Raw genomic sequence first — 22,936 nt, 5'->3', positions numbered from 1 at the left:
AAAAAAAAAAGAAGACATAGTCTGAAAACTCCGGACAAAAGAAATCCCTGAAGACAAAGTAAAAACAAATTAAAAGACCTATTATAAAACACAGATGCTACAAGGAAAATAAACTTTCTAAGATTTACTGGGCTTTGACAAACTTGAACATTTGTGGAAAAGACATCAGCAACAACTCCCAGGTAACGTGGCTACAGAGCAAGACTCCTTTCTGTTTTATCTTCACCCTCTCCGCAGAAGCTGCCAGGCTGGTATTCTTAGCTTCTGAATGCAGGGATGTGAGAACATGTGAATGTGGCAAACGGCCAGCTGCAAGGCATTCTGAGGCCAGCAAGATCCTGAAATTGTTGACCATTTCAGATTATGCTAAATAGTAAAGGAAGAGGAAAAAATAAGACATAGATATAATTATAAGCCTCATTCCCCTTCTCCTTAAAAAAATTTCCCTATCCTACCAAACGGTGAACCAAAGAGAATAAAAGCAGTTAATATAGCATTAAGTAATCAAGGGATCATAGTTGTAGATCAGAAAGTACCTTAAAAAGTATCATTAGCAGTGAGAAAGAAAACTTTTTTAATATGTTTCTAGAGGCACAAGCTACAGAGTTGTTGCTGATGTGGGTAAAAAGAAGATTCTGGTAACACAAGGCACAAGAAACTTAGAACTACAATGGAATAAAGCAGACAAAATGGCATGTCTGGATGGTAAAGGAGCATCGTCCTTTGTGGTCATTAGGGATGCAGGGATAAACATACAAAAGGCAAAGATTCATTTGTTAAAAAACAAAAGGACCCTCGGCAGTACGGACAGTGCCCTACAGAAGAGCGATGTTATTAGGAGGCGTGCATCATCTTCTCACTTTTTTGATCCATATCATGGACACAGACCTTATACCCTTTAGGCACTTCATTTTCCTGAAAGTTTACAATAGCAACCACCCTATACTATACATTAGACTCCCACAATAGTATCACATTCTGTTCGCATCACCTCTCCCATACATGCATCCACAAGATCCATTCTTGTTCCAGGAATTAAGCGTCCCAGTGTCAACGGGCTGCTAATATTTTGAATTCTTACATTTTGAAATTGCATTAACAAGGCACAAGTGAAAGCCAATGTTGGTGTGACAACCTGGTACTCTTGAGAAGATCGTTCTACAGCAAGAGCCCTATCCCCAAACGTCCCACCGTTCCTTTCAACAATTTCCCTACTCTAAGCTCTCTACGTGGTGTCTATTCCCGACACAGTGCTCCCAAATAAAATCCGGGCGGTAAGTTCACATGGGGCTTTTCTTGTGCTTTTTGCTTTCCACAGAAGACTGAAACGTTTGGTCTGCTTTTAATATCCTGCTGTGGACAGGCATAAAAATCCAAAATATACCAACAAGTTTAACTAAGTTAACTCTATAGTTGAAAAGCTCCCAACATGTTGACTCTGAAAAAAAAAAAGAGTACAGTGGTTGCCGGTTTTGAACCAATCAGTGGAAATCTGGGCTCTGAAAAGTTAAAAACACTGCTTAGCTCTTGCTTGCCATCTAATTTAACATTAAGGCTTTCTCAGCCACTCGATAATTATTTAATCAAAACCACATAAAATCCTTTCAGAAAATATAAAAAGTATCCTGTGCAAATGGGAATTTCCTGAATGTGGGATGTTTGGGTTGGGATGTGAGTCTCTGTTTCTCTTTTTCTGTATTCCCCCCACCCCTTTTCTAGATGAGAATGACAAGCTTCCCAGCGGTAGTTCCAGGACATTCACCCTCCTTTTTGACCTTTTCTCAGGCGTATTCCAGGATAATCTGTAATCTACTCAAGTAGGAAAAGGAAACAGCAGCACCCTGGTGAGAAACAGTGCCTTCTGACCCACATACCAAACTGGGCGGAAGCAATGCTTGTTCACAGGAGCCGAGCAAGTAGAACTTTCAATTAAAAGAAAATGAATAATACAGACTTATTAAGTAAAAGACTGTTAACACAACAACCTAACAGTTTAGGTGCCAGAGTTCAAGATGGAAAAAGTTCAAGGACAATTCTGACTAGGCATTGACTTGTTTCTCCCTGTAACCTTTCTGGGGAGTTCTGGACAGTGAGGTAAAAATACTGCAAACCTTTATGAATTTCAAGCAAAAACCTTTGTTGCTCTTCCACATAAACAATTTGTGGCACCACAGATGTTACTATAGGTAATCTGGGGAGAGGTGTGAAAGTAGGAAAATAAATCTCCCACAAAATTGACCTGAAAACAAGAAACAAAGCCTTCATTCCTTCCTTTTCTTCCTCTTTTTCTTTTTTCTTTGCAAGATGGGGATTGAGGTTTGTAATGATATTGTCATCATTTCTTCCTACAACATACAGACTAGCCTGCATGGAACTTTGTACTAGTGCTTACTTACTAAATGTCAGTAGGATTAAAGTTTCTGGAGAACTAACACTGCACTAATTATTAAATAAATATGTATAAATGTATATATTTATGCAAATATTTATATATAGATTTTTAAACAAACAATTTGCTAGGTGGTTTTCCTTTTCTAGACTGAATACATTTTACTAGTTACTTATTAACTTAATGTGCTCACGACTATTACATATAAATTTAGATATTTCTCCTTCCTTAAATCTAAAATAAAGTCAATAAATTTAGAAACTTTATACATAAAAAATAAAAGTCAAACGGCACTAATTGTTGCTAAAGCTATAGTAAGGACTGTCTACACTATTCCAAAAAGACACTGAGGCAGGATTAGAATTTTGCATCCCAAGAATTAGAATCTGGGATGCAAAAATAAACCCAGAAAGGCAGATGGGAGCAAATTAGAAACAATGTTTGTAAAGTGCCAAGAATACGATGGGGTGGGGGGGAGTAAGAAATATGCCCCTCAAACTTCAAAGACAAAAAGGTGTATGGAGACAGGCAATGAAATAGACTGTAGGAGACTCTTCCAGCTATACTTCCTTCCCACTGTATATGTGGCACAATTCAGTCTTGATCACACAGCCAACCCAGATTTACAAAATGAATGAACAAAATCTTCCCTCATAAGTGGGAAGTTAATTACTTTAGTTTATGTTTCCTAGAGAACTCCAAGATTTGGAATAAAGGAAATTTATAAGAGCTGGTGCTCTTAATATTTAAGAAGTGTTTGCAGTTTTTAGTTCATTTTAAAGCTTAGGATTGTAGTTTGCTACTCTTTCAACAATCAAAAATCAAACAAAACCATATACAGATATATTCAACAACAGAGGGGACAAAGCAAACTCTTGGTATAAATTAGAAGAATACAAGAAAATGATTCTGGGACTTTTACTTTAAAACTAAAATTATTCCTAAATCTAACATACTTAAATGCCCTCAAAATTTCCCTCTCTTCTGAATCGAGCTCAAATAGAGTTTAGGGACTAAATGTTCAGAAGTGAAGACTTTTTACCTGAGTGAAAAATCCCCAGAATTAAAGACTCCATAATCTAGTATCTCTTGGACCACATCTGAGATTAAATGAACTCCCCAAAGTATAAATAAATCTTCATTGAAATTCTTTCTTGAAATACCCTACACCCAGCTCTCCCATGCTTATCTACAATGAATTTTGTATCATGTCAACAGAGCAAACAGAAGCACTTCACTGTTCAATGAAAAAAACACAGAAACTTATTTTCAGCACTTGACAAATATAACATTATTTTTACTGTTAGATGTAGAAGATGTGAAAGAACTGAGTTGGTTTTGAAGTAAAATCAGACACTTTATAAAATATTAAATAAACTGCAAGATTTAAGGTTTAATTTTTTAGACTTGGAGGACTCACATTTATTTAACATTTGCAGAACTTGTCTTTTCTAAATACATTAAACACTGCATACTTAAGGAAAAAATAAGTATTAAAATCAAAGTATTTTCTGCTGAGTAACATCTATAGCAGTAAAATGTAAGCAACTTTACTAAAGATGCTCTTCTCCCCACAACCTCCTCCCCGCTCCCCGCCCCCCGCCCCATGGAAGCCTTCCTCCTTTTTACCCATGACTGGTAAGGATATTTTCTGGCTCTATTTCAGCATCATGACTCAGGTCATGAGAAGTGTCAAAGATGCATTTCCTTCAGATGGGAAAGAGCAGCAGATTTTTAACAACCATACACAAATGGGAGTACAGTGCAAAACGGCCAAATCAGCATTTTTGATAGCAGGGAAGATAAAACCTTTTATATTCACATGTATTTTATTTCTAGCTTAAAAACATTTAAATATCTATCAAAATATGCTTACATGTTCTATGCTTGAAGAAAATAGGAAAGTGATACCGCATTTAGCTGCCTAAATTTTCAAAAATTCAGGTGTCTAAATTTTCAAAAATTTGTGAAACTTGTGTACCAAAAAAAAAAAAAAAAAAGAAACAGAGAAGGGAATCAAAGCACATCATGAATAAGTCCTTGTTTTCTACGCTGCTTTTCTAAAAGCAAAACCATGAATTTACCTGTGTACATAAAAACTGTTTTGACAGAAAGTGCTTGAGAGTGAGAACCCCAAAAAGGAGCGACACCATGACCGTACCTGGAAGTGTCGACACTGCCTCCCTGTACTTCTGCTTAAGCAGAAGCACTTTTTCTTATCACCTGGTTCTTTGTCAGAAAACCATATTCATGTATCAATCAGTATTGCTATTTTATATTTTCTCCCACCCATGATTTTTATTAAATGTGGATACATTTCAGTAAACTCCAAAGCTAGACAAGAGTAAAGTATTATTAAACAGTTATTAAGCATGGCTTAACTAGAGATGGTTCTGAACACTAAAAAATGGAATGATCTGTCTCTTCTGAAGCTTCCAGCAACCACAATGCTCACATTAAATCCACTCTACCCATTCTGAAACGGTTTTACTCTTGTGCCTCATTCTAGCTTCAATATTCTCACCTGCAAAAACACATCACCCAATGTTAATAACTTTTTCAATGAACCTTAAATCCTTTTCCTTTTCTCAACCTCCTGCAAATTCTAAATGTCACTGTATGCTAAACACCTACTATGATAAGACCTACAGTAGTTTCTGTGCCTCAGTATGTGTGACCCTGGCACAGCCCTGACCCCACTTTCCTTACCCTTTTGTAGTTTACGAACTATAAGCCAACTGTCATATTTTTATTTCCTGCTCAAATTTTAAGTTCAAGACTACTCATGGCTCCTACTCTGAAGTCCGATTATTTCTAAATCTGTTTGTTTAGGTCATTGAGACACTGGTCATTATGTATTCTATGAAAGCTATTTACTACTCTCTCCTCTCTTTCCAATTTTTCTAAAATCAAATTTTGAAAACAAAATATTTCAGTGAAACCTAGCTAAAACTTCCTTACTTGTCTTCCTCCCTGGAAAAGTAAGGCCATAGGAACATGCAAATAGATAAACCAAATCCTCTTGTTATTCTAATCACTAAACTAAAATAATGTAACTCCTTCAACTCCTTGAAAACTAACTTTTAACTGTACTGCCAGAAAGTCTCCACCACCCAATACCACTCCTTATGGAGAAACTGACCAGTCAAAGGGAAAAGTGAAATACAAATTGTATTGATTGGGGTACCCTAATAAAATTGCCCGTTGGTATGACTTTCTCATGCTCAAAGAGCTTCCAATCAGTTGTTTAACTACAGGTTTGTTGGTTCGATGAATAAAAATAAAATCATGACATAAATTAATAAATAACAAAATTCTAAAATAAAGTAAATATAGGTATGATCAGCCAAGGATTCCTAAACATTCAGGTCAATATTTTAGTTTAATCAGTCTAAAACTGGGCCTGGATAACACTACTTTTTAAATCTATTTAGGTAAATTATAATTTCAACTGAGAAGCATTGCCCTTACAAGAAAGATAATGATTGCAACAAAAAAACAAACAAACAAACAAACAAAAACTGAAAAAGAGGTAACAGAGGTAATACAAAGAGCAAAATATGCTTCAAAAAATATAACTCTTAAAGAGATAAACTATATTATGTCTGTCAAATAAGAAAAGAATGCAATAATAAAAGAAACATTCTGAGTAAAGAATATTAAAAACATGTTGCTGAAATAAAAATGCAATAAGAAGTTTAAAGATAAACTGGGGATACTCATTAAGTGAAACAAATAGGCAAAGCAACAGAAAATAAAAAGGAAAGTTAAGGGTTCAACAGGAGATCCATTTCCAACGTAACATGATTTCCAGAAAGGGGTAAAACAAGAAAAACATCAAGGAAGACACTATGAAGAACTGAAAGAAGCAGCTTCTGGGGAGTGACCTCTAAGAGTGGGGTGGGGTGGGCCGCAGGGTGCCACCTTTCATTATGAATCGGTGGTATTATTAGCCTTTTATAATAAGTGCATGAGTTATTTTTATAAAATTATATTAAATAGGTAAACAAAAACAATAAAACTCTAATAAATGTTAACAGAAAAAAAGAAGCAGAAATTAAATATATGCCCTAATAAGGTCTCAATTGTGGAGTTTAATCACTCTGGTCCCATAAAAGTAGAGAAGTTAGCTCCTTGAATAGCAACATAGTCAAAGAAAGGAATTTTTAGAACATTCACACACCACTTAACTAATCAACTAAAAAATTTGCCTCCATTCAACTACCTAAATCTATTCATAGGACCAAGGTATCTGAATGCAGTGCTAAAAATAGATTAACAGTAATACAGGGTTGGGCAAAAGTAAATTTTCAATTGTGAGTACACAAAACAGTTTATTCTTGCATTATTATTTCTTAATTATTGTATTATTTATTTGTCTCACAACTGTAAACCTACTTTTGTCCACCCCTGTATAGTTCAAAAGTCAAATTCTCTAAGAAGACTTTGAAGAATAAATCACAGAAAACATAATAAGAAGGAAGCTGGGTAATTATAAGATCTTATAAGACATCAACATCCAGAGCACACCAGGTTCATGCCAGGGTTGCCATGATTACAATCAAGGAAAAGTTTAGAAAAGATCGCCCTCTAGAGGCATGTCTCAGTAACTGTTTAAAATCAAAACCACTTGAAACTTGGAGTCTATGACTTGGCCATGTAAAAAAATATAGACAGAAAATACAAAATATTTCATGAGCAGTAAAAGACAAAACAAGAAATTTCAAGTTAGCTTCAATTGTTAACTACCTTATCTGGCATTTGTTTTAAGGGAAAACTTTCAAAGACGGAAAGATAATGTGGACTATTCCAAATAAAAGACAGAAAGATAAAATATTGAAATAGAGTGTAATCAACATTTTAGAGACAATATAAGAATTTTTAAAGATACATAAAGGTAATGTTTTTGTCCTTAAAAACTTTTCTATCTGAACTATCCTCTCAATTTTTCTATGAACTGCTCTATAAAAAACTGCTCTATAAAAATAGTCTATTAAAATTATGCTATTTTTATTTAATAGATTTTTTTCAATGAGTGCTTCTTAAATGAAAGCACCTTGTTTCAGGTTCCTCATTTCTATCTACTTTCCAAAAAACTCATCTGCTCAACAATAGGAAGTGACATAAAATATTTAAACATTCATGATTTGGGTGTATAGTAGATGCAAAAATTGGTATAATGTTATAGCAACATTTTAAAGGATGATAAAAGAATTTATAAAAAAAACAAATTCACGAGGAAAAATTTATTAGACTTGAAAATAACCAATTAAAAACAAAACTTCATCTAAGCTGAAACAATCAAGTATATGTAACCAGTAAAAATCCAGATACTAAACTACAATATAGTCTAACAAGATTTTTATCCATTTAATATGTATATAATATATGTTATATATTATATCATATATGTATATACTATATATATAGTATGCCGTGTGTCCTGTAAGGCATAAAATTTAAAGCAGAGCTACAGTGCACGTGATTGACTTTTCTTGGCAAAAATTAAAACACATAAATGTAAACTTCAATCCACAAGTAAACAGTGATGTGGAAAGAGAAGTCAAGAATCATTACATTCTTATTGATTGTCTTAAGAAGGTGAAACTATGTAAGGCTGAAATGTGGGGTTGCTTTGTATTTACTATTGTGATGTGGTCTATATCAAGAAAACTACTGATCAACAAAAGTAATTAAAATAAACCATCAAATAAAGGCTATCAAAAGAGTCTCTGAGTGATGGGGGAGGGGAAGCATCATTCAGATGCTAAAAAGAAAAGTAATGCTACCTGTTATTTAAAGGCACTGATGCAAATACATGGAGGCTTCAAGTGCAAGAAGGTCTCAGTGTCTCTTCCATTTGGCAGAAACAGAATCTGGAATTTAAAGTGTCAGAAGTTGTGACTCAAAAATGGCTCCTCCCCTGAGGATCAATAAGTTAATGGGAAAGAAAACACTTCCAGAACTACAGGTAAACTGTAGAAATGAATGCAAAATTCCTCTGTTAAGCCACTGGAAATAGCAAAAGAAAAAAAAAATCCTTAAAAGCCTTGCCACAGAGTAAATGCCATATTCTTAAATCTAAACTGGAAAACTAATTTTGAAAGCAAAGAAATGCAAAGGGTCAAGAATAGATGGATTAAATAATAAAACTACATTTCCTGATCTATGGATTTAAAATGAGCAAAAACAGATGAAAAAAATTATGTTACCTTCACTTTTCAGTTTTGTTTTGGTATCTCCATTTCAGAAAAAATGTTGGAAATCAGCTTATTAATATTGAGTCCAAAAGAATAAAAAGTGTGTACACAGTAAGATCACAATTATATTTTCATTCACCCATTATTCAGTGAATTATCCTTTTCTTTGGTTTACTGGATAAGAGATACTATATAAAATATGAAAAATTATGCCCTGGCTGGTGTGGCTCAGTGAATTGAGCTCTGGCCTGCACACCAAAGGGTCATTGGTTCGATTCCCAGTCAGGGCACATGGCTGAGTTGCAGGCCAGGTTCCCAGCTGGGGATGCTCGAGAGGCAACCACAAATTAATGTTTCTCTCCCTCTCTTTCTCCCTCCCTTCCCTTCTCTCAAAAAATAAATAAACATTTTTTAAAATATGAAAAATTACTCAATCCTTTACATCTCAATGATAAGATTAATAATGATATTAATCACAGCAGCTAATTTTTACTGAGTATTTGACATGTGCCTAACACTATTCGAAATGCTTTAATCCTTACAGTAACTCTCTAAGGCAGGTAATATTATTTTCCCCATTTTACAGAAAGAAAATTAAGGCACAGGTAGATTAAGTAATTTGTCTAAGACTAAAGAGTTAGGAAGTGAGAGAATAGAGATTCTACCCCAGGTAGTAAGACTCCTGGTTGTCCAAGCAAGTTACAGGTTGGTAATGGAGAACATCAAAAATAAGGATCAAATATGGGAAGTCTGACATTTTATGTTAAGAGGGAGAAAGAGCATCATAAGCTAAACTGAGCTTAAAAGGTGCATTCAGTGTTTACCTGAAGAAATTAAAGGAAAGCAATTCGGGTGTAGGAACAACGTGTTGAAGCTGGAAAGCAAAAGCAAGTAATTAAATTTGCTTGGACAGAAATAAGAGTAGAAATAATGGTTTCCTCCTTCAGGCAAAGTTTACTAACTGGTAATCAAGAGTAATGTTACCATGAATGAGAAGCACTTCATTCTGACAAGTAATGATTTAAAATCTAAATTGTTTCATTAGAAGAACTTCTAAAAATGTTTGGAAACTAGGCTCAAAGCCTTAGAGTCTACGTTTTACTAAATACTACACAAGATGCAAAGATACAAATATAAATAAGAAAAGACCCTGACTTCATGGAAGTCAATCCAACAGGGGAGAGAGGCAAGTCAATGAACAATCAGCATGTCACTATACAATAAAAGTACATTCAGAGTGTCAGTATCAAGGCTGATACAGATGACACAACATCAAGAGATGTGTAAGAGAGGTTAAAGGGACAAAGTGATATTTTTAGCTAGATCACAATGAAGTAGGGTTTTAGAAGATATTCAAGAGGGTAACAGTTAGTTCAAGTAGAGATGAGTACACGAAGAGGAAAGGTGCCAAGAAATGAACACATGGGGCACATTTGGGGAAGGATGCAGCAATCTAGGTACAGTGGGACAGTAAGCAAGAAATAAGATGGGACCTTCTCTAACATTCTACAAGGATTGTGAGACACTGAAAGATTTTAAGCACAAAAGTGGAAATTAGTATTTACAGTTAACAAAGGAAATGTCTGTGAGTAAAAATGGAGGGAGGCTATTGAAACAGGTGAGGTAAGAAAAGATGACTAGGGTTCTTACTCATTCGTCTACTGTGGGCTGCTGGGACAGTCTTGGAAAGCCTGTGGACTCTTTCTCTGAATAATGATTATAAACATATGAAATAAAATGCATAACATTAAAGGACGCCAATTATATTGAAGTATAATTATTAATACATTTAAAAATTAAAATTTGCTATAATAATATATGCAATAAATATTAAAATCAGTAATAGTATGAGCATAAACTGTATTTCAAAATATATTTCAGTAATTCAAAAACACTAAAAAGACACATAGTTCACATATAATGTGATAAGAAAACATCTGCGTTTTTATTGGTGCCAATGTCACAAGCACTACTAATGTTATTGTTTTGTCTTGTCTATATTCATAATAAAAGGAAACACTTAATTTTGGTTAGAGGACAATAAACATAAAGATGTAATTTTCTTTGTATCCATGTCCACGGACCTTAGGTTAAGAATCCCCCCGCAGAGACTAAGGTCCAGGCAATAAGAAAGGAAATCAAAGAGATATTTAGAGAGAATATATTTCAAATAAATAAAGGTCCTCTGTTAAAAATTTTTTAAAAAGCAAGTAGATAAAATAATCCTAACCTACACTGGACTGACTCCAGAGAGTAAAAAGGAAATATCCCTATATCAACTGTTATTTAACAGTTTCCTTTACTTTGCTAAAAAGAGCACAAACAACAGTAATACCACCAAGCATGATTCATTTTCAACATGAATCCCTCCCTGTTCAAAGTTTACATTGTTTTTGACCAGCATCAGATTGTTTATCCACACAAACTGTAAATACATCCTTTTTAGAACTAACCAACAACAATGCCCATTTTGTTTTGACAAGTGAAATACAAAGAGAACATGAAGAAAAATGACCATCACTCTAATGTCAATGTTTTAAAAATCAGAAAAACTACTCAGAGTAATGGGGTAAAATTTCAACATAATAAAATTTTAATGCATGCTATTAATAGGAAAATGAAGAGAGCTATGAGCAATAAAGAGAGAAATAGCATATTTTGACTTGGAAATTCAAATATTGTTCTTCAACCATCTGTTACTTTACAATGCCAAATCCTTAACCGATTGTCACTTTGTATCCTCCAGTAAAATATATATTCAAAGGAATTCTTCATAGTCATTTAATATCTCTCTCTCCCTTGGACTAGAAGATACACAGGACAGAGATGTCAATTTTTCATGCACATTATACCCAAAGCCTAACACAGAACCTGGTCTGTGGTGTGCCTATTAGGGTAGAAAAACAGGAAGAAAAAAGAAGCTCAAAATAATACTCTCTGAAAATGTATAGATGTAAGGGGTATAAATTCAAATTTTTCTACCAATACTTCCGGTTCACTGGTCAACCTAGCTACTTCACATGCACATTGACTCTCTCTCCATAAAGTGTTTAAGTAAAAAAAAAAAAATGCAACATAAAGAGAAAGATCCTCAAAGAACTGAGACTGTCATCTAGTTATATGACAAAAAAAATGTAAATAAATATTTCAGCAAAATTTCTTGCAAATGGTGGAAAATAAAAATATCATATAACTTTCAACTTCTTTTAAAATTCTAAATATTTTTTAAATGGCTGTTTGCAGCTAGAACTGATTCTGAAAGATTTACAAACTTGAGGGTCACAGGTCACTAATTAAGTTAAATACACTTGAATAACAACTGTTACAGAAATAATAGAGCCAAAACATAAAGCATCACATGAGGAGAAAACAGACTTCTCAAACTTTTTGAGTTATAACACAATCTCTCCTGAGGATTCCATGTGCCTGCATTTTTCAGGCTATCTTAAAACTTTCTACAGAAAATATATGTCTAAATTGGTTAGGTATTATAAAAGGATATGCGTTGAAACAGAAGCAAAACAAATAAGGATAGGTGTATTACCAAAAAGAACTACAAAGAGGTACTCAAGCTAATACTTGCATACATGCGTTCATATCAGCACCATTAACAACAGCTAAAGGATGGAAACAACCCAAATGTCCATCAATGGAAAAATGGATAAAAACTTGTGGTATATACATACAATGGTTTATTATTTAGCCATAAAAAGGAATACAATACTGATACATATAACAATGTGGCTGTACCTCCAAAATGTTATACTACAGGGGAAGAAGCCAAAACTAAAAAGACATGTATTGTATGAAGTATACACTACTGGGAAACAAGTCAGAAACAAAAAGTCACATATTGTATGAAGGCAGTTACATGCAATATCCAGAACAGGAAAATCCATAGAGACGGAAAGCAGATTAGTGGTGGCTAAGAGCTTAGAAAGAGGGGTAACAGCTTAATGAATAAAAGTGCCATCTAATGTCAACAAAAATTTTCTGTCATTCTGATGGGAAGGAAATAGTACAACCTCTCAGGATTAAACTACTGAGGTCAAGATTTGCATACATTATAACCCAGTGTTTTCTCTTAAAATGAGTACATATTTGTACCAAGAACCAAGTATAAAAATTTTCATTGCATCATTATATATAATAGCCCCACACCTGAAACTACCCAAATATACATCAACAGTAAAAGGATAAACAAGTATAAGTATAATTATAAAATGGAATATGTAAGAGCAATGGAAATAAATCAAGTAAACCTGAATTAATCTCATGAATATGATGTTAAAGAAGCTGAATACACCAAAATACACATATTCCATAATTCCACTTATATGAAAGTGAACAACAGTATTTAATGATACTTCATTAGGCAGAAATTATTTTCAAAAAGAAAATGATTACCATAAAGTCAGATTCATGGTTTTCTTCTACAGAAAAGCAGCACAAAAGGGGACTTCTAGTAACGCTCCATTTATTGGTCGGGGTGACAGTAACATACTGTTTGCTCTAAGATAAACTATTGAGCTATAAAACCTTTTCCTGCAATTTATTGGTAGAAATCCCACAAAGATGTATTTTAATATAAAATGCAAATGCTGCTCTAAAACACACATGACTCATGATTATTCTCCTCCAATAATGAATATTTCTTAATGAACTATATTGTGTTGGCTTTGGTTAAAGACAAAGTTTTCTGGAAAAGATCTCTAAATAGGAGAGTAAATTTCTAAATTTATGAATCTAGTCTTGAACTTCATATTCCATAAAAAAATGACACAAGGAAGTCCTTATTTACTGAAAAAGTTAGGGAGTTGAAGTAGCATGATAAAGACTGTCATTACTGCATTGCCTTCAATTAATTGAATTATTTAATAAATTGAGAATGTCCCAAAATGAACCCAAGACCTTGTCTTTGCATAAACAGATTAGAAAAATGGATTTACTATGTCCCAGATCTTGAAAACTGTGGGCAAAGGGAAGAAGGATGGCAGGGTTCAGTGGAGAGAGAGAAAAGTGGGTTTACCATGCAGCGGTGATCCAGAAGGGCTGCTCGAAAGACCTGGAACAGGGCTGCAGCGACCGCCTTGCTTAGATGTCAGTTCTTGTTCAATCTCTTCCAGCCCAGCACTTTTCTGGAAACGGCTCATACGATTCACAACTCTTGGTGACATATGTGTTCGAACACAAGGCTGGCCACCATAAGGATTGATTGGAAAAACATGGGACGTCCCCCGAAGTGTACTGACCACAACCCAGCGACAGTCATGGCTGAAGCAGATGTCTTGTACCTAAAAAGGAGGTGGAAGAACAGAGAAATGATTGAAACTACTTGTACTTATCTAAGAGCATGACACACATATCATGATATAGGTTTGTCTTATTGCCAAATTTACCTAAGATCAAGATATAAATAAAAAGTTTTATTCTATAGATGAGTTTCAAATATTGATTAAGAGGACCTACACAGTTTCACTCTGGAGAGCTATAAGAAAAGACATACGAGTCTGGTTTATTTCTCTAAATGAATTTGCCTTCTAAAGAGCATAGAATAGTTAAAAATACACACTCTATGAGGTCTGTCCAGAAATATCCAGCCATGAAGTATGAAAAACAGAGACATTTACTAAAGAACATACAAGATACAAGAAACACTGTACACAGGACAATGACATCTCAGTCCCCTTCATAGTAGGCACCCTGGGACCTCACATAGTTCTCCCAATTGCCATCAGCAGCCCCATCATATTTTCCTGAAACTCATCAACAGTCTGAAATCTCTTCCCTTTCAAAAGTGGTTTTAGTTTTGGGAAAAGCAAAGTTGCAGGGCACCAAATCTCAGCTGTACAGGGGCTGAGTCACCTGGGTGAGGCGATATTTTACAAAAAAACTCTGCACAAGATGTGATGCATGAGCGGGGGCACTGTCATGATAAAGCTGCCAGTCATCAGTTGTCCATAGCTGAGGCTTTCTGAATCATCTGAATAGTGTCCGCGGAGGAATATTCAAGCTTAATGCAAAATTTGATGCAGGTTTATTGCTCTACATGCTCAGTCATTTTGAATGTGACAGCCACACAGTACACGTGCTCACTCAACAGTAGCTACCATCCCCACAGACTGGTACAATAAGTCATCACTGTTCACGCATGCGTGTTCCAGTCCACTCTCCTTGGCTGCCAGGTTACATCACTGCTGCGCAAATCAGTGGCTCCCAATCCTTTTGGCATCAGGGTCAAGTTTCATGGAAGATGATTTTTGCACAGAAGTGGAGGTGGTGGTTTCAGGATGATTTGAGCTCATTACATTCAAGCTCACCTCCTGCTATGCAGCACAGTTCCTAACAGGCCTGGACCGGTACAGGTCCGCAGCCCAGAGGCTGAGGCAGAAACCATTCTCGTTATATTAACAATGGTTGTACTTTTTCCATACAGACCTCGCACAACATTGGTGAGGGACTTAATCCAATCATTCACTTAACAAATATTCACTGGGTACATTGCTAATACATACTAGTAACAAAGAGGTAAATAAATAATTCTTGGGCCCAGAGCCTACCAAGAGGAAAAGATGTACAAGAAATTCGTGAAAATATAATACAGTCAAATCTCAGTTCTTGAATGTCTCCCACTTCAAACAATTCTGTTCTTGACCATGTTGTTCATGGAAAAAATGCCTTGGTTGTTGAACAAAACTTTGATTCTCGATCCTCTACCCAACAACCCTTTCATGCTGACATCTGTATGATCAGCCACCTCTATGATTCGGTTTTTGAACAAATCACTTCTCAAACAGCTTTCCAGAATGAATGAAGTTTGAGAACCAAGGATCCACCATATATAAAAATGAAATAACTACCTTATATGTAAGACACAGTGGTAACAAAAAGAAAGGAAAATAAGAAATCTATTTGTGAGATATGAAAAGGAGTTGATGAAGATGATGGTTAGACGTAGCCCAAAAATCATTTTTGGAATTGTAGATTATGGAATTGATTTTTGAAGTTGGATATACGTACAAAGAAAGGAGAGAAGAGATTCCAATTTAGATATATCAGATATTCCATTGTAGATATAATTGCATAGACATAACAATCTATGTGCAAGTAGTTCACTATGTCAGAAGCAACACAAGAGTCTGCAAAAGTGAGTGCAGGAGGTGCTTGGGTTTTAAGAAATAATGTAGTCAAGATTTCAATTTTGGAAAAATGATTCTGCGGAATGAAAAGGAAGGGTGTGGATTTGCAGTGGGGACAAGGATAACTAAGTAGAAGGTCACTCAACAGCCAGAAATACAGGTCACTGCTGAGGAGAGGTGAAAGCAGAATAGAAAAGGCCTCAAAACACTCTGACAACACAAATGCCCACCAGTGGATGAATCCATAAAAAGATGCAGATGTATACACAATGGAGTATTATTCAGCCTTGAGAAAAGAGGAAATTGTGCCACTTGTGACATGGATGAATCTTGAGCACAGAATACTAAGGGAGATAAATCACACAGAGAAAGACAAGTACTGTATAATATCACTTACAAATGGAATCTAAAAAACAAAATAAAACAAAACACCAAACCTGTAAAAAACAGAGGGTAAAATGATGGTTACCAGGGGCTGAGTGATTGGGGAATAAGACTGATACTATTTAAGGGTACAAACTCGTAAGGAGTAGTAAATAAGCCAGGGTCCTAATACACAGCATCATGAACATAGGCAATAACACTGTACTATAATGACGTAATATGAAAACATGGCTACCATGGCAATCATAATAAAATATCAAAATATATCAAAGCAACATGTCTTCATTTACTTCTATAATTTTACACTTAAGAAAAATCCAAGTAAAACTCAAGATTGTTTTAACCATTTTAAATCACAGCCCCTAAAAGGAAAGCAAGTCACAGATACTTAAGATTTTCCACACTGACTTAATGATAAACTAAAACAATTTTCCATGTTATTTTGTATTAGTTTCATGTATACAGCAAAATGGTCAGACAAATCATATACTCTAAAAAGTGTTTCGCACAGGAGAGTGAGAGGGGAGAATGGGGGAAAAGGTACAGGGAATAAGAAGCATAACTGGCAGGTACAAAATAGAAAAATGGAGAAGCCAAAGAACTTATATGTATGACCCACTGATATGAACTAAGGGGGAGGGGTGCAGGGCAGAGGGGAATAAAAGGGAGAAAAAAGGGAAACTGTAATAGCATAATGAATAAAATTTACTTAAAAAAAGTGTTCCCCTCAATATTTCCAGTACCCATATGACACCACACATAGTTATTGCAATATTATTGACTGCATTCTCTATGCTGTACTTTACGTCTCCATGACTATTTTGTAACTACCAATTTGTATTTCATCCAGGATTACTGAATGAAAGATGTGAAGGGATTAAGAAATAATTAGAAAATAAACAATAATAATAATTTTCTAACACATAAAACAATGATCAAACAATGACTTTAAAAAAAAAAAGAGCTCCACAATGTAAAAAACCACAACAGAATATAGATGTTGACGAGTGGGATTTAACAGGAAAAATGCATATTTGCATGTATACTTGTACGAATATATCAGCTTCAATACAACAATGTGAGCTAAGTAAAACTGATTTAGCCATCAAAGCCAACTTTCCAGTACATTAGATCTTCAAATAAACCTAAATTCAGATTAAATCTGGAGTAACAGTCCAGAAATACTCCACAAACAAAAGCTAGAATTCCTCAAAGTACAAGTCTCTAGAAAAGCCTAGAACTTTTAAAATTAAAAAAAAATTTAGTCTGATATATTAAGACAAGATACTTCATTGCTAGAGTATTGCTAGATAAAAATTATCAATACAGGGATAAACCCAATTTCAACCACATGCCTATCTATTTCAATTACTGTTATAAATGATACATTAATGTTATAATTAAAGAATTTCCTGAGAGTTGATACATTTAGTTCCCAGGAATTCTAGAATTATGAATAAACAGTCATTCCACATAGTCGTGCCTATGATAACTTCCAACCAAACTGACTTATAGAAAAGCAAGAAAAATGGAAGGGGCAGAACAAAGAAATGTGTAAATTGCAAAGCAAGAAAATAGAAACACAGAGCCAGACAAATTTAATACCATGCTATCAAATGCATTAACATAAGCCAGAATCAAATACATAAAGAAAAAACATCTTTAGGCTTATTAAGTAATTTACATTTCGTCCACAGTGGAACTACACCATGTTATCTAAAACCTTTTTCCAAAACACTTACAATCTAAGACCACTTCCTGATCTGTCAATGAAAAGGAGTTTCCTTCATTTTACGAAAACTTCTGATATGAGGTGGTGCTAACAATCACTATCAAGACAGGAAGACAGAATTCCACCTAAATGCTTCTTAGAAAACTGCTATTAGAACACTGGGTCTGCTCTATGACCTTGAAGACACATCAGGATACATAAATGAGCAGAGAAGCGTTGCTAAAGATATTAGCTGTCAAGAGACTAGAGACAGTTTAATCCTTTAAATAACGTTACAGAAGATAACCAATCACCTACCCACAAAATACAAAATGATACAACTGTTGGTATTATCAAACACTTTGGGTGGTTTTTCATACATCATTAATAACAAGAAAGACTACACATAACAGCAAACTGGTAATAAGAAAATGACATCATCTGCACTATTTTTAGATCTCAATTTTAGAATTTATCTAGTTAAGATTTTCTCATTACAAAACAGGAGAGCTCAATGAGAGTTGTATCTCTGATTTAGTGCTACTATACTAAATATCACGGCAAATAACATTGGCCAGATCAGACAATTGTTATAATTTTTTTGTAATATAATTCAACTAATTAGAAATATGAAATCTGTTGCAGAAAATACTATTTTTCTTATTTTGCCAGTATTATTATCATCAGATTCCAATGCTCATCTGTAGAAAGTATTCTTAGCTTGTGAGATGTCCAAAAACAGACAGAGGGTGATATATGGGTCACCCTCACGGAGCACACTTGCCAACCCACCGTGTATAGCACCATCATGGGGTAAGTGTAGACTTGGTACATCACAGATCTCAAAACAGAAAATACCTTGCAATTTTAAAGCCAAAGTCAAAAACACACTAAAAAAATACGCATTATTCTTATAGTGCACCTAACACTCCACAGTATAGAAAGGGAAAACTGCACATAAATCCTTTCCAAAGAATCCATACAAGACATGACTTAGGAACATGAGACCAATTAGATTACAATTCGTTTCGAAATTCAATAGTAAGCAGACATTTTGTTTTGTCTTCTAGGTGAATATATCTGTATTCAATTCAATAATAATGCAATTATTACATAAAGTCATTTTAGTTTACCAAAAAAAAACCCACACAAACATACATAAATACCACACCTCAGAGATAACTATTTGTTACCTTGGAACACATTCTTCCAGACATCTCTCAATGTATAAATGGATGTATATGTATATATTCATGTGTGTGTGTGTATATATATATATCACATAAATACAAATATAGATACATATACACATGCATACACACATATAATTTCCCATCAGATAATGAGCAGCCAATTTGAAACATAAAACAGCCTTTAAAATTTAATATTATAAAAAATAGTGAAAACACATGGAAGTAGCACTATAAATATGAAGTCTTTACATGTCGATATATAGGCTTTACTTAGGGTCACCTTTTATAGTAAATATATTTACCACTTGCCAGTTACACAGCACTGGAAAAGTTAGCTAACAATTCTGTGTCTTCCAGGTCTTCATTTGCAAATGAGAATGACAGTGCAAATCTTATGGGGTTTTAGGTTTAATGAATTAACATATAAAGAACCTAGAACAGTACTTAGCACTGAGAAGCACTGAACTAAGATGTTTGCTATTATTTTTTGAAAGATTTTATCTATTCATTTTTAGATAGAGGGGAACAGAAGGAGAGAAACATCAATGTGTGGTTGCCTCTCGTGCGCCCCCCACCAGGGACCTGGCCCAAAACCCAGGCATGTCCCTTGAGTAGGGAATCAAACCGGCAACCCTTTGGTTCGCAGGCTAGCACTCAATCCACTTAGCCACACCAGCCAGGGCTATTATTTTTGTATTTACCATAAAATATATTCTTACTCTTTTCAAATATCTCTGTTTTCACTGGTACCAATGTATAATCTTTCTACCAGTTTTACTACATTAGGCTCTTAACTGAATTCTTAATTCATACTACCTACAAGCAACAGAAGACAAAGTAGATAAACTGTACTTGAAAATTAAAAGCTTTTGTACGTCAAAATATACTATCAAAAAAGTAAAAATATAACCCACAGGATGCCAGTAAGTTTAAAAAATGAAAGGACTAACTAGCTAGTTTGCTGAAAGGGAAGTTCTATGGCTTTCTTTATCCTATGTGGTTTCATTTACCTTCCCCTTAGTTCTTAAAAGATTCCTCTTGTCTACGCTCAATGGAAGGTAAGCAGCTTCTAGGAAGGCTGAACTAGCATTTTATTGATGCCTATGCTGGCTCACTTCACATCTGGGGTTTGGTAAAACAAGTGACTTCAATTTAATATGGTGAAAGAATAACCAGATGTTTTTATTAAGTTTCTCATCATTCAGCATAAAAGTGTGGCATAAAAAGACAAAAAGAAATCAAACAAAGAGTGCCTTGGTTATTCAGGAAATCCTTATTAGGGCACTTCTTATTGTCAATTTAGAGTTTTTTTCTTTTAAAAAGATTTTTATTTATTTTTACAGAGACGGAAAGGGAGGGAGAAAGAAAAGGAGAGAAAAATCAATGTGCGAGAGAAACATCGGTCAGTTGCCTCTTGTATAAGCCCCAGCCAGAGATCAAATCAGCAACCCAGGCATGTGCTCTGACTGGGAATCAAACACGCAACTTCTCACTTTGCAGGAAGACACCCAACCAACTGAGCCACACATGTCAGGGCAATTTAGAGCTTTTAAGTATGCAAATGACAGAAATTTAACCAATGAAACGCAAACAAAAATATTTAACATTTAATTGTTTTACAAATTTGTATTAGGTTATATAGTTTATTGTTCTTTAAATGGCTCCTATTTTATTTAACATATTTGTAATACCTCCAACTTGTTTGTTATTGAAATAATATGAAATTTGGCTTTCAAAAACCAATTAAGCCCCTAGAAAGCTAATATATTTGTTCTTTAAAACATACTGTAGCTATATTCTAGTAATGCTAATTTATAAATGTTTTTGGCAATCTGAATTATCCATTTTTAAATATTTCTTTGACTTAGTAATCCAAAACAACAATATTATATAGCAGACACATACTCACATGGAACTATTACGTCCATACATAATTATATATTTAACTCACAAAACAAGTTAAATTTGAATTACGTATGAAACAAGAGTAGCTGAGCGCTAGCATTAAGTGTTAGTACATATAACCATCTCAAACAAAGAAATCAGTATCTTACAAGACTCTAAATTTATGCCACAAATTCACCTGAAACCCAACCAGCTAATATTGGTTATAAAAAATTTAGGGTTATTTTTAGCATCCTAAAATCTAAAGAAGAGATTCTCAAACTTCTTACTGAGTGTAAGAAGCACCTAGATTATTTTTAAGAAATGCAGACCTGTCAGTCCCACATTCAAAACTGATTCAATAGGTATGGAGGGAAGGCAGAGACACGACCAAGATATGTGCAGCTTTAATACACTCAGATGATGACTCTGAAATGACCTCACATCTGCAACATGGAGCTAGAACATAAAATAAAGTGACTGGAAATGGCGGTTAGGATCCATATCAAACCTTAGAAATTATATAAAACACACTTTTTTAAAAGAATGAAATAACTCCTGAAACTAATATAATATCAAATGTCAATTACAATTGAAAAATAAAACCAGGAAGTAACAGCAATGACGGCCCAGGGTGTGAGTGGGGCAGAAGATCTGACTGAAGAAGACAGGAGGAAAGTTGCCGGGACGATGACAATGTCCTGTGTCTTGACTGAGGTGATGGTTATACAGATGTACTAAGTGGATGGGGCAAATGGAACACCCTTCAAACTTCACTCCCTCCCCCGACACCACCGCCGGTAATTCATACACGCTTGCCTGGCCTCTCTCACAGAGAGTGTTAACATTGTTATAATTAGTCAGACAAAAGCAGGATGATACTGCAGGATTCTGGGAAAGTATCCACTCTCTTGATAAAAGGAATTAACATTACTGACGCTGCCCTTCATGGATATGGACAACAGTGTGGTGACTGCTGGTGGTAGGGGTGTATAAAAACTAAATGGTAATGGAAAAATATAATTAAATAAAGAATAAAAAATATAGAAAAAATAAAGATTAAATTTTTAAAAATAGAAAGAAAGGATGTCCAGAGCAGTGGCAATTATAAAATAATCATGAGGGAAAGAGCAAAAATGTCAGAGACACTGTTGAGCAATTATACCAAAACCAGTAGCATCCTTCTTGTAACACAAGAAAAATAAACCCTGATTTTTTAAAAGCACTGTTAAATGTGATTTTGTTTCTGTAGCCAAATACAGGCCTAATAATTCAGATACCAATTCCATTTCCAACTATCAAGGGAGGGAAGGAGGGAGGAAGGGAGGAGGGGGAGGGAGGGAGGGATGTATATCACATAAATCAAGGGAGGGAGGGAGGGAGGGAGGAAACCCAAAAGCAGAGAGAACTTGGATAAAAATTCTCAAATCCAAGAGTACTATACTTTAAGAAGCCTGTAAGAATGACAACCAAAACTATAAATCTGAGTCCCATATAGCAGCATTGTTTATAATAGCCAAGACATGGAAGCAACCTAAGTGTCCATGAATAGATGAATAGATAAAGAAGATGTGGTACATATATACAATGAAATATTACTAGCCATAAAAGAGAATGAAATCTTACCATTTGGGAAAGCATGGATAGACCTAGAGGGCATTATGTTAAGTGAAATAAGTCTGACAGGGAAAGATAAATACCATATGATTTCACTTATATGTGGAATCTAAAAAACAAAATGAAAGTTTGTTTCAGAACAAGTTACTTAGAATGGAAATGTGGTAAAGACTGATAATCTACACATCCCCTCTATCCCATCTGCTTACTCCTTCTACCAATCAATTTTTCACATCTATTTATTTACTGAATAAATATTTACGGAAAGCCTTTTACATGTTTTGCACACTTCTAGGTGCCAGAAATTTAAAAATGAGCTAAAATAAGCAGCATGCAATTACCATCTGAACTAACAATTACACTCTTGGGCATCTATGCAAGAGAAATAAAAACTATGTTCATGTAACATATTCATAATA

General features: G+C 34.6%; 1 protein-coding gene across 2 annotated transcripts in view; it reads right to left on the bottom strand.

Annotated features, from left to right (window-relative positions):
• BCAS3 (BCAS3 microtubule associated cell migration factor) overlaps nucleotides 1-22,936 on the bottom strand; it is a 475,802-nt gene that overhangs the window by 309,345 nt on the left and 143,521 nt on the right. For both annotated transcript variants that reach the window (XM_054574853.1, XM_054574854.1), the window contains exon 15: nucleotides 13,619-13,883. In XM_054574853.1, the coding sequence (XP_054430828.1) occupies nucleotides 13,619-13,883 (265 nt within the window). The remainder of the gene's footprint in view (nucleotides 1-13,618; nucleotides 13,884-22,936) is intronic.

The sequence above is a fragment of the Pteronotus mesoamericanus genome, unplaced genomic scaffold, assembly GCF_021234165.1.
Source record: "Pteronotus mesoamericanus isolate MK-2021 breed Mesoamerican mustached bat unplaced genomic scaffold, CSHL_Meso_final contig_269, whole genome shotgun sequence".
NCBI lineage: Eukaryota > Metazoa > Chordata > Mammalia > Chiroptera > Mormoopidae > Pteronotus > Pteronotus mesoamericanus.
This window is presented reverse-complemented; position numbering and strand designations above follow the sequence as displayed.